Source organism: Entelurus aequoreus, linkage group LG03 (genome assembly GCF_033978785.1).
Source record: "Entelurus aequoreus isolate RoL-2023_Sb linkage group LG03, RoL_Eaeq_v1.1, whole genome shotgun sequence".
Taxonomy (NCBI): Eukaryota; Metazoa; Chordata; class Actinopteri; order Syngnathiformes; family Syngnathidae; genus Entelurus; species Entelurus aequoreus.
The window spans coordinates 23,899,607-23,913,620 of NC_084733.1; the positions used below are offsets into that span (position 1 = coordinate 23,899,607).

Consider the following 14,014-nt stretch of genomic DNA (forward strand, 5'->3'; position numbering starts at 1 on the left):
TGAAGTGTGTATTTTTTTTATTTTATTGAGGCTGCTCACCTATTCGTAAATCAGCAAGAGTCACAACTTCCTTCAAGAATGGAGATAGTTGTTGTTTTGTTTTCATAAGCCAAACATTATAGCAAATTATTTCACCAAACTAAACTTGATTGATACAAGCAGGTCTACGTCAAGTGGGTACTCTTCATACAGTAGAGCTACGCTATTTAGAAGGGCGAAAAACTACAATTAATGGCCTCAACCTTAAAAAGCCTTCAAAAATCGTTCTATTGCCCAGCCCTAGTCCAAAGTTGTAGTCTGTAAATTCGTTATTTTTCTCTAGCATTTTATTGTGGGGCAGACTGGCTTGTACATGCACATGCATCCTCTGCCGTAAGCATTTCTAATACAAAGTGGCATATAGTTCTAACTTATATTTGTCAGTAAACTCAATATAGAAGCGCTAAATACTACAACATGGCTAACGGGGAGAAGACGCAGTTGAAGTAGAGGCACACAAATAAAACCGCCCACAAAACGGCACATCCCGACGAAACAGTCAGACAGCGGCTTGAAGATGGTCTGTAAAACATAATCTATGCAACATTTTGACTGAAGAATATATATATGGAGTTTGTAAGATATATCAATATATTTTTAAACAAGATTTGAATTAAGAAAATATCGTAATAACGATATAATTTATTTCACGTTAAAATTACCAGACACCGCTTATTTGTGGTGTTCCTTGTTGTGCCCCGCTCCCCCTCTATGGGCTACTAAACCCCTCCCCTTCCTCCTTCCAAGACGTGCTTGCACGTATAAGAACATCCATGATTGGTTGGTTGTTTACTATGATGAGTCACAATTGGTTAGGGACAGGCCAATCAGAGGCAAGATAGGGCGGGTCGACGAACAAGGAAGGGAAATCACAAAGTGCCCGCCTGCAAATGTATTTTTTTTATCTGAGTTTGATACATTTTGTAATATTTGCACAGCTATGTTATTTATTTTACGTAGAAGGAATATTTTTCTATTTTATTTATGTTATGTAATTCTGTTCTACTTTAACCGTTTCTTTTTTGTGCTGTTAATACCCATCTTGACTAACTGGGTTAATAAAAGTTCCACTGACCGTTTACAGTACAGTTGTCATTCAGTTCAATTTCACTGAATATCGCTCAAAAATTAATATCTTCATATGTATACTTTCACTGAAAAATATATTGAGATATATATCGAATAGTGAGTTTAAGTAAAAATATATCGAGATATACTTTTTCGTCCTAAGAACCACCATTACATGTTATGTAGACCACGAGAAAGTGTTTTAAATGTAGAAAAAAAAAGTCATGATATGACCCCTTTAAAGGTGTCATGACGTATCGTCAGTGGTTTTCATTCCATTATACCAACGATTGAGTCATACTGTAATGGTGAAAAACACAAAAGTGCACTCATTCACTAAACTGACTATGAACGCTGCTTAGGCAAGATCATATCAATCACCTGCACCGTGTTGTATTTATCCCCATTTGCAGTTTATGAGATGTTACATTTTTACAGCGTTCCATTCTTGTGTGCCTTGAGGATGAATAATTGCTCCTGTGAGAACCGTCTGACTTTTCTTAATTAGTGGGGTGTGGGGGTGTGGAGAAATCGCTGTTGTCAGTTTTCGGTAATACAGGTAATTTAAAGCTTGAGTGCCAGAAGCGTTGTAACTCCAAGAACACTTTTCTGATGATTGCCAGCTTCCACTCTTCGCAGCCTGTCTGCAGACGTCAAACCATTAGTTTAAATTCTTCTTTTGTGTGTCTTCAGGTGTGTTGTTGCACCTTCCAGGACCTTTTATGTCTGCCTTCTGTTCTATTTTCACTCAGCATATATTGCCACTTTCATGCCTCGTAAGCATCGCCGCTCTCTCTTCCTCACCCATGTGGACGGATGTGACTCCCTGGCCCGTTATCCTCTAACCATGTCGTCCCCTTATGCACCCCTCTCGCACCCACCCACCTCTGGCTGCTTGCTTTATAAATAGCTTGGCCTAGATTAGAGCAGCTGCATTGGCGTTGGCACCAGGAACTGGTTTTGGCAGCCTGGTTGGCATAGAGGGGACTGTTGTGCGCCTTGTGAATGACATACAGTAAGGACATTGTAGCCTGTCTGCACACATGCCGCATTTTCCTCTCCTTGCACCGTCACCCTTTCTATACATCTATTTTGGGAGCATGAAGCTTGCGTGACGCACACATGCAGTATTGTGCACACTAATCTTGCTCTTGCCTAGCTTGTGTATGCATGTGATGATCCACTGCCCTCATTTTTTCCCCCGTTCAGCTCCTCTGCAGAGCTTGGCGACCGTATGCAAACGTTGCCTCATCATCAGCGAATCTTAGTACTGCTGCTCTAATCACTAACACTCCCATATAAGTTTTGTGTTGCATTTATCACACAACAAACAAACTCTGTAGTTGTATCTCCTTTAATGCTGCATCCTAATTTCCCCTTACATGGATCAGCGCTTTGCTGACTGCGAGATCTTACACAGAGAATTGTGAATGAGCAGAGTGGCATTGAGAAGGAGAAGAGATGTGTGTGTGGGTGGGTTGAGGTGTTTGCTTGCAAAAACGAGGCCACAGAGGAAGGAAAAGTACTTCATTATTCACAGTCAATCCGTCCCGCTTATGGGCAACAACAAAAAGGATCGGAGTGCCGTATTTTGATCAGTTGTGATTTTTTTTTTATGTGTATGATACATCTTGTGGCTTTTCATGTGTGGCAAATACACTCTCAATAGTTATCATCCAGCCTACACAGCCTAGTCTGGGGTGTATATAATCCAAACCGTAATGTGGCAAACTGAACTGACTGTACCACTTGGTCAAAACTGTTTTCGGGGTATAAATAAATGGCTATTGCACCCTTAGGCACTTGGCTTTTACAGTTCGGGTTAGTACAATAGTGTAAATAGTTTGTTTGGAGTAATTTCCCACAATTATGTTGTTCTTCAATCAATCAATGTTTACTTATATAGCCCTAAATCACTAGTGTCTCAAAGGGCTGCACAAGCCACAACGACATCCTCGGCTCAGATCCCACATCAGGGCAAGAAAAAACTCAACCCAATGGTATAACAATGAGAAACCTTGGAGGGGACCGCAGATGTGGGGGACGTAAATAGGGTTTCACAAAATACGATATAAATGATATTAATTTGGCCGACGATAGAGATTTTAATACTATCGTTATATTGAAATAATAAATTTTGGTGACATCTGTCTAGCTAGGTGCAAATTTGACACCGACAAGCAAATTAAACTATTCTCAACACAATATAGGGTCCTCGCTGATGTCCTTCCACAGTGCAACTGCAAAGCCACTTCTAAATCAGTAATCATTGCACCCATGGCGGCCAAATAATTTACGTTTACGTTTCTAACAAGTATCATCCCAGGAGGACGAGGAACAGCTAACTATGCTACATTACACACCGCTAACCGCAAACTAGAGCTCTTGAATGTAAACAAGGTGGGGGAATTGATACAATATCGACAGTAACAACACCAAGTAGTATAGTATTAAGTCGATACCACTGTGGTTAAAGCAATATTTTAAAACATTAATTCTAGCCTGATTTAGCCATTCATTTACCACTTTTGACGTGTCTTTGGGGTCATGGTCCTGTTGGAACATCCAACTGCGCCCAAGACCCAACCTACGGGCTGATGATTTTAGGTTGTCCTGAAGAATTTGGAGGTAATCCTCCTTTTTCAGTGTCCCATTTACTCTCTGTAAAGCACCAGTTCCATTGGCAGCAAAACAGGCCCAGAGCATAATACTACCTTGACGATAGGAATGGTGTTCCTGGGATTAAAGGCCTCACCTTTTCTCCTCCAAACATATTGCTGGCAGTGTTTCCCATAAACTGCCAAGATACCTGTGGCGGTGGGGGCGTGGCTATGGGCGTGGTCACCATGACATCATCGAGTAATTTGCATAATTTACTACAATGATATGATTTTCTCTAAAAAGGCTCAAAAAATGTATACTTACTAATTAATAATAACAGTTTTGTTTTAAACGTCCATCCATCCATCCATTTTACAATATAATTAAAACACTTTATGTACATATTTATATACAGATTTGAACAATAAGTTATTCACTGAAATGTATTTATTAATTGTGGTTCTTACAAAAAATTGAATCTTATAAAATATAAAAGCTAAAATGTCTCTTAAAGCTCTGCCCCTTTAATTAGTGCATACTAAATCATTTAACTTTAGCCTACTACTACAACCATATTATTTACCAGCAACATAAAGTGAAACAGAGGCAGAGGTGTCCTGCCACAGTCAGTAACAAATAAACAGAAAACAGTAGTGGTCAAATACAAATAAGGCAACAAGAGAAGTATCCTACACTTCTCTTTTGTAAAGTAAATCTGAACAGCCTATATGGGCATCTACATCAACTATATGATTTTCCTGAGAAGCTGGACAGGAAAAAAAAAATAAAAACATTTTTTTTAATTTGTGGCTGACGTAATTCTTTTGTGGCGGGCCGCCACAAATAAATGAATGTGTGGGAAACACTGCCAAACAGCTCAATTTTTGTTTCATCTGACCACAGAACTTTCCTCCAGATGGTCTTATCTTTGTCCATGTGATGTCAGTTGTAGAAATTATTGGAAACTCAAGACAGCAATGACATTATGTCCTTCACAAGTGTATGTAAACTTTTGACCACGACTGTATATCACTTCTGACTTGTGTTTAATGACCTAATAATGTTAGGAGTGTGGATTAGCGCGATTGTTTCTTTTGCAAAGAAGGCGAGAGCGGCTGACTGGGTGCTGGCTGGTGCTGGAATGTCACATTCATCTTCCCAAAGTCCACTCATGTTCCGTCTGCCTTGCATGGACATGCACAGACATAAATAGCCTCAGCACCTGGAGCTTTTATATTAATGGCTTATTGGGGACTTAGCCGTCTCGCTCAGTCTAGCAATTAAAAAGAAACGAGCGACAGGGATGATGAGAGAGATGGAAAGGAGCCACGGTATGCTTGGTTATTACTATGCAATGGTGCGTCTGAAGGATTTTTTTTTTGTATGCTGACTTGTGCTGAGCGCGGGTGGAAAATGTCTCACTGTGTGTTTCATCACAATTAAGACCTAATCTCCAGTCAACATTGCTGCATTTAAAAGTTCTTGTCAATTTTTCACATTCATTGTTCAATTGTTTTTATTTTGTTCATCAACTTTGTGAGCACAACACGTCATGCCTTCTTACGTCAATACAACGAACACCTTTTCTGGCAATTAGTTAACTCTGGGATGCTGCTCAACTCCAGTCCTTGACAAAGTGGCGATTAAGCAGGGTTCTAAGTGCAATATACATAATGTTTTCCATTATAACTTCATATGAATCCCTGGTCCAATTAGCTAAATTTTTTAGAATGTAATCAATTAATGCCTCTTAATAGCAGAGTCTCCTATAGTCGTAGGGTGCGTGTTTTACAAAACAAAGTAACCACGGGGTCTCTTGTAAAATCATTGGCATTTGCAGTTGTGGCTGTAGACACCCTCCTTATGTAGTTTTGATCAACTGCAGTACATCCCGCAGCTTCATCTACTTATGCATGTGCTTTAAAATGTTGGTTGCGCTACTTACAACCTTACTTACAACCTGCTCAGTGGCCTTGTGGTTAGAGTGTCTGTCCTGAGATCGGTAGGTCGTGAGTTCAATCCCCGGCCGAGTCATACCAAAGACTATAGAAATTGGACCCAGTACCTCCCTGCTTGGCACTAAACATCAAGGGTTGGAATTGGGGGTTAAATCACCAAAAATGATTCCCGGGCGCGGCCACCGCTGCTGCTCACTGCTCCCCTCACCTCCCAGGAGGTGCATAAGGGGATGGGTCAAATGCAGAGGTTAATTTCACCACACCTAGTGTGTGTGCGTGACAATCATTGGTACTTTAGCCGTTGGTGTGAAACTCATGCGTGTCCACTTGAACAGCAGACTGGACTGGAAGGACAACTGCAAAGCTGTTTACAAGAAGGGCATGAGCAGACTCTTTTTTCTGAGGAAGCTTAGGTCCTTTAATGTGTGCAGCAAGCTGTTTGAGATCTTTTATCAGTCTGTTGTGGCCAGTGCCCTGTACTTTGCAGTGGTTTGTTGGGGGAGCAGCACCAGCCAAAGGGTTTCAAACCAGATTGACAATCTGATCCGGAAAGCCGGCCAAACTATTGGCATGCAGTTGGAGGCGTTTGTGTCAGTGAGGGATAGGAGGACACTGGACAAACTGCTGGCCATCATGGACAATCCTGCCCACCCACTCCACCAGACAATTGAGGGACAGCGGAGTTCATACTCCAACAGGCTCCTTCAGCTTCGTTCCCACAGTGTTCGATTCAAGAACTCCTTCATTTTGCACTCCATCCAGCTGTATAATCACTCGCCATACAGCAGTAGATGATATCTGTCTATTACCTGACACCTTCTATGTTAGCTACTTCTCTTTGTTTTTAATGTCTATTTTCTATTTTCTGCTGGATTTACTCTCTATTTTATGCTGCAGCTGTCACATATACTGTATTATTGTACATGGTAATTGTTAGATATTGTATATATGATATAGACATAATATAATATATCAGTATATATAATATACTGTACATATATTATGTAAATATTACGTATGTATGTTATATTTTATTCATTGTCCTTTCCATCCTTACACTTTCCATCATTGTAACTGAGCTACTGTGTGGAATAATTTCCCTTGTGGATCATTAAAGTTTGTCTAAGTCTAAGTCTAAGTTACACTTGCCGTACCGCTGGTAATGATGGCTGAGCACTTTGCTCCTCACCGCTATTAGTGAATTGAAGTGAATTATATTTATATAGCGCTTTTCTCTAGTGACTCAAAGCGTTTTACATATATCTAAGTTCCATTTAAACCAGTGTGGGTGGCACCGGGAGCAGGTGGGTAAAGTGTCTTGCCCAAGGACACAACGGCAGTGACTAGGATGGCAGAAGCTGGGATTGAACCTGGAACCCTCAAGTTGCTGGCACGGCCACTCTACCTGTACCGCCCCATTTACAACATTATTACAACATTGGCTCTCTTGCTGCTGAGTTGGCGATATACTTGATAATAAATGACCATATGGTCAAAGCGAGCTACATTTACTCTAAAACAATATTCAAGTTAAATAATGAGTTTTGAAAGTGCTTATTCTCGACGGCATCGAAAAGCACCTGCTAATGACGTCACTTTTACATGAAAGACTATTGCACAGGATTAACCAAGTCATTGTTTATAATATATATGCGAACATATTGGTGACATGCTGACTATACCTGTCAACCGTCTAATTTTTGCTCTTAACGGGAAAAAAACATCCTCACCTTTATTGCCGCTACTGCAGCGATCGGGTCTGCTTTACTCAATCCTTTGCAACACTCGGGTGTGCTCATTTAAGGAACGGTACGTGATTAAATCAAATCAACAACGGGACAGAAACGGGACATGAAGACGACAAAAAAGACATCTCTGCCAAAAATCCAAACTTTGTTTAAATAGCTTGACAAATAGGAGACGTTCTATCTTGAGTTGAGTTGAGTTTGAGTTTATTTGGAACATGCATGCATACAACATGATACATCACAATTTCTAGTTTCTCCATTCAACATGTTCGAAAAGGAGTAGGAAGAAGCCGAGTTTATTTAATCCTACCCCTTTTCCTTTACATAGCAGTTGCTAAATTTTTTGTTCACTTCCTGTTCTCAATTTATTCACAATATACTCCATAAGTAATAACATTAAAAATAAATAAATAATACTTGGTGAAGTAAGTTATATTTCATATGGTGAGATGAGTAAGATTATCTTGAAAATGAATTGATGTACACTACCGTTCAAAAGTTTGGGGTCACATTGAAATGTCCTTATTTTGGAGGAAAAGCACTGTACTTTTCAATGAAGATAACTTTAAACTAGTCTTAACTTTAAAGAAATACACTCTATACATTGCTGATGTGGTAAATGACTATTCTAGCTGCAAATGTTTGGTTTTTGGTGCAATATCTACATAGGTGTATAGAGGCCCATTTCCAGCAACTATCACTCCAGTGTTCTAATGGTACAATGTGTTTGCTCATTGGCTCAGAAGGCTAATTGATGATTAGAAAACCCTTGTGCAATCATGTTCACACATCTGAAAACAGTTTAGCTTGTTACAGAAGCTACAAAACTGACCTTCCTTTGAGCAGATTGAGTTTCTGGAGCATTACATTTGTGGGGTCAATTAAACGCTCAAAATGGCCAGAAAAAGAGAACTTTCATCTGAAACTCGACAGTCTATTCTTGTTCTTAGAAATGAAGGCTATTCCACAAAATTGTTTGGGTGACCCCAAACTTTTGAACGGTAGTGTATGAGATAAATTCAGAATGTTTATCTTTACCGAAAGAAGAGGACTTCTTAATTTTTTTAAATGTAAAATCGAGGGAGAATCGACATGATCTGGCTTGGAAAATGTCTCAAATATAAAATCTTTGAAGGAGCCCAGAATTTTTCTTTTCTTTTTCGCAATATTTCGGGGTCCTCACACGGAAATCTATTACCGTGTTATTTCCACGAACTGCTAAAGAAGTGTGATAGCGTAGTGTTTTTTGACATGTTCTTGGAATACAAAGGACATGAGTTAATTATTTCATTATTTGAATAGATTTTAACGGCGATTTGTGATGAAAATTAAATGCCCTTATTTTTACCCATTTTCCTGTGAACTTTCTCATATTTCGAAATACAAACGCTCACCCAACCCAGTTTATGAAGAATTCTGCAAATAGAGGTTAGGCTCAGTTTGCTGCAGCCTCATTTCTGGTTTCTGTTCCGCCCTGCCCTTGATAAAGAAAATGTGAAATGTATTTACTCAAGACAAGGTTAAAAACTATTGGAATCAGTTAATTCACAGTTCATTTCGCCAAATAGGATATTATTATTTATTTCATCATCATTAATTTTTGCTTAGGCTTTTTGCGGTCCGAAAATTTTTTTTTGTGGCCCCATTTCGGCCTTTTATATTTCTTGTGTAACATGCTCGGGGGTAAAAGGCTGACTGCAGCCTAGTGAATATTGTAATACAGTCGTCCGTCGCTGCATCGCACTTTGAAGTGCACACTAGAGAGCTTGCTTAATGGTAAAAACTATATTTAGAAAGTTGTAAACGGGTTTTTTAATGCTCTGGCCTAGAGGTGGGAATCTTCACATCACGATTCGATTACGATTAAGATTCAGGAGCTATGATTCGATAAAAAATTTAATATTGATGCATCCTTGATTTATGAATATAGGGCCATGCCAGCAACTTGAGAGTTCCAGGTTCGATCCCTGCTTCAACGATCCTAGTCACTGTCGTTGTGTCCTTGGGCAAGATACTTTACTCACCTTCTCCCTGTACTACCCACACTGGTTTAAATGTAACTTACATAATGGGTTTCATTATGTAAAGCATATTGAGTCAGTAGAGAATAGCGCTATATAAATATAATTCACTTCACATCACTCTGGATGCAGTTTTACATTTATTTTTGTTTCAATAAAAATAAAAAAAGTATTCGTCACTTGCAACTTTTGTAATAAGAAACAGTTGAATTAATTCCCGTTACATTTATTCAATTAATGGAAATGTGTGCAAAACTGGAACATAAGTGCCCTAAAATAAAGGAGCTGTTTGGATCTCTCGGTGAAGTGGCTCGCTTCAAATGTAAATGTTTGTAAATACACGAGCATTGAGCCAACACACTGTCATGTAGTTGAATGGGAAGGAATATTAACATATAACATGAATAGATTTATTCATGTTATATAATGTATTTAGGATAGCTAGCAATTTGCACTCTAATTGTCAGCAAGCGATTAGCGCTTTAGTTGCCAGCTATTGATTAGAGCTCGAGTTGCCAGCTAATGATGAGCGCCCTAGTTATCAGCTTGTGATTAACACCCTAGTTCTCATCTAGCGATTAGCGTGCTAGTTGCCAGCTAGCTCTTAACCCGCCAATCGCTAGCTTGTTATTTGTGCGTTGGTTTTCAGCTAGTGATTAACACACTCGTTGCCAGCCAGCGATTAGCACGCTAGTTGCCAACGGGCGATTAGAACTCCAGTTGCCAGCTAGCTTTTAGCGGCACAATACTGTTATTGTACGAATATTGTAAGTATTGCACAATGACAAGGTACATTTAGGACCAGTTTGATGTAAAATACAGTCATAATTTAATTCAGTATATAGTGTATAATTAGGGGGTCCCTGCTTTTTCTCTCTATCAGTTCGGGGGGGTCCTTGGTCTGGAAAAAGTTGACGATCCCTAGTGTATAGTGTTTATTTCAGGGGCTGGCCCTGGTTTTTGACTTCACGCATGTCTTGGTTGAACTTGTGACTTAGATGAAGATGAGAACACATTTAATGACCCCCAAAAATCCAGGTAATTCCAAAGGGTTCACAAACTTTTCCTCGCAACTGTACATGTAAATCGACTAAAATAAATCCATTACAATTTGGCTACTTTGACGTATAGTGTAAATCCAGACACATAACACACAGTGTTTCCCATAAACTGCCAAGATACCTGTGGCGGTGGGGGCGTGGCTATGGGCGTGGTCACCATGACATCATCGAGTAATTTGCATAATTTACTACAATGATATGATTTTCTCTAAAAAGGCTCAAAAAATGTATACTTACTAATTCATAATAACAGTTTTGTTTTAAACATCCATCCATCCATCCATTTTACAATATAATTACAACACTTTATGTACATATTTATATACAGATTTGAACAATAAGTTATTCACTGAAATATATTTATTAATGGTGGTTCTTACAAAAAATATATCTTATAAAATATAAAAGCTAAAATGTCTCTTAAAGCTCTGCCCCTTTAATTAGTGCATACTAAATAATTTAACTTTAGCCTACTACTACAACCATATTATTTACCAGCAACATAAAGGGAAACAGAGGCAGAGGTGTCCTGCCACAGTCAGTAACAAATAAACAGAAAACAGTAGTGGTCAAATACAAATAAGGCAACAAGAGAAGTATCCTACACTTCTCTTTTGTAAAGTAAATCTGAACAGCCTATATGGGCATCTACATCAACTTTATGATTTGCCTGAGAAGCTGGACAGGACAAAAAAAAAAAAAAAATTTTTTTTTTTTTTTTAAATTTGTAACGGACGTAATTCTTTCGTGGCGGGCCGCCACAAATAAATGAATGTGTGGGAAACACTGACACACCTGTGTGACATACAAGAACATTTCCAATGTTCATTTTACTCACTTTCTTCAAGGGAGATGGGGGGGGAAGCAGAATTAACTGGAGCATGGATTCTGCAGTGTCTCCATGCATGGCTTGCTTTACACTAGTGGCGTAAACGTGAGTGGGGTGATGACGTCAATGTGGAGAGAGAGAGAGAGAGAGCGAGAGAGAGGGAGGGGGGCTATGTGTTAGTTTGTGTGCTGCAGCATCACTCAGTCAGCAGCAGCTCTTGTCTCCTCCTAAGACCGCGACGCGGCTAGCCTCATGGCGTTTTGAGTTGCGAGCAAAAAGAGACGTCTGCCCTCGATCTGAGAGGAACTTTTTTTTTTGTAACGTGTTATTGATCCCACCCAAGTGAAGGGAATGCCATCTATAAACATGAAACTGGAGATGGTCACCATCATCGCCTGTGAGGTAGACATTGAGGTGTTTACGTCACAGAAAATGCAGGTAGGATTTTTGCGCAAATGTGTGTGTAGTAGAAAATGGATGGAGTGATGGATGGTGTGTGTAGTTCGCGCCTCTTTCTGTGCTCTTGCCTCTCTGTATCTGTGTGACGTGAAATGCAGACAACTATAGATTGTGTTTTATCAATGAGAGCAGCAGAATACGCACAGCAGGCACGTTGCATCTATTGCAGTGTGCAATTAGTGCCTGTAATGCGGTAACAAAGCTGGGGTTTTTATTATCGACATAATGCGCAACTTGTGCAGGTGGAAAGGTGGTGGGATGACTTCAGTAGTCCATGAATGGATGCATGCTTGCATTGGGGGGTGAGGCGCATTGGCCCATACCACGCCCCCTTTAAAAAAAACATCAGCATTGCAGTTGCACCCTTATTAGGAGAATTACTCTTAAGTTACATCTGCATTATCTGAATTTAAATTGGCTTTGCAGCAATCATTGTTGGATTAAACCCGCACTGCATCACGCTGTGAGGTTTTTTCAATATATTGTCCCTTGTAGAGCCAAAATATTAAACACAGCTTTCACTATTTAGAACTTCACTCCTATACCTGTAACTGCAGTAATTATATGCATACTGTTGATTTGAATATTAATTGTTCATAATCATCCCTGTAAAGGCGGACTTATATCATGAAATAGTGCAGTGCACCTAATGTGGTGAGAGAGCAATTTCAGGTATATTGCATTGCCACCAATCATAGGTAATAATTAGTGCTGCCAATTTTTAAAAAATCAGATTAATCACACTTTTGAATTTGGATTAATCATGATAGTTATTACTATCTTGCATACATTCAATTAACCTAAAAAAATAGCAAAGTAGGACACAAATACAACTCTCAGCAGGTGCTCCTGTGTGAAGCCTTCAGCAATAAATGGCAACAATGAATGGCCTTCAGCCATTTATTGTTGCCAAAAACATAAGTGGAAGGCCTAATGAATACCTCTTTGGACTAATGAATACCTCGAGTACAGCCACTCTGGGACAGATGTCCCAGAGTGGCTGTACTAGCAGAGAAAAGTACATAATGTCAAAATGCGAACGTGCTTTTAGATATACTTGATTACAGTTGACCCAGGTTTTGTCTTTATTGTTACCAAAGCAACTTAATATGTTAACTTGACATTAGCAAATAAGTAATAGAAGTAATATTTGATCCTAATTTCCTCTTCTTCTGGGTGTTTCTTTCCTGGTAGGTGTACTGTACATCAAAAGATTGAGCCATCCTAATTAAAAAGAAATGTGTCCACTGACACTGTTACACCCCAGTCCTGTAGGAGGCAGTAAAAAGAAGTGGCTGTGAACTTCTGTATAGGGATTTTTTTTTTTTTTTCAGTGTAGCTTCATCTGCTGGCCTTTTTGGGTCTTTGCACCACCTGGCTGTAACAGCAAAAAGGGGAAATAAATCCTTGGATCGTGATGATGATAGCGAGGTACACCTTTTTAAATGTACCCTAAAATACCCATACAGTATAGACATACAAACTCATTATTAGGGATGTAACAATATGAACATTTCATATCCTGGTTATCGTGACCAAAATGATCATTGTTATCAGTATTATCGCAATATTGTTTGAATGTTCTCAAAAAGTATTTATACACACACTAAAGTCTTTTGACCAAGTTTTTTTTTTTATTAACTACAATAAATACACACAGAAAACCCACTATTTTGCATGTGTTGTATTTCTTATGCTTAGTATGTTATCTGTTTTATTGGCTAAGCTTTTATTGCTTTAGATATTGGTTGGTACTGTAGCACTTTAAGATTTAATTGTGGCATCCTACTCTGTTTAGCAGTCCTTGAACGCATCGTAAAAGCACCACGGTTTTGTATTCCTCTGAGTATAGAAAGGTCAATCTGGTCTAAGAGAGCACAGCTTGTAGGTTCAATTTACACAACTGAAAAGCTTTGTTACTCAGACAGTAATGTGTTTGTGTAAGTTTAGATTGGGGTATGTTTAGTTTTTTTAATGGAGACTTTAATGTTTTCTTGTTAGCATTTAAGCTAGCTGGCTTGCGCCAGTTAGCTCAATTTACCGGTCGATCTACGTTCCCATCCTCACCTATGGTCATGAGCTTTGGGTTATGACCGAAAGGACAAGATCACGGGTACAAGCGGCCAAAATGAGTTTCCTCCGCCGGGTGGCGGGGCTCTCCCTTAGAGATAGGGTGAGAAGCTCTGCCATCCGGGGGGAGCTCAAAGTAAAGCCGCTGCTCCTCCACATC

The 14,014-nt window shown here is 39.3% G+C and overlaps 1 protein-coding gene across 2 annotated transcripts in view; it reads left to right on the forward strand.

Moving 5' to 3' along the window:
* The window catches only part of rcan3 (regulator of calcineurin 3), a 90,108-nt gene that overhangs the window by 22,222 nt on the left and 53,872 nt on the right, over positions 1–14,014 (forward strand). The window contains exon 1 of one of the 2 annotated variants that reach the window (XM_062041510.1): positions 11,542–11,763. The exons of the other annotated variant lie outside the window; for it this stretch is intronic. Coding sequence (XP_061897494.1) covers positions 11,677–11,763 — 87 coding nt within the window. The 5' untranslated portion in view covers positions 11,542–11,676. Of the gene's footprint in view, positions 1–11,541; positions 11,764–14,014 lie in introns of those variants that run through there. 2 annotated transcript variants of the gene reach the window in all.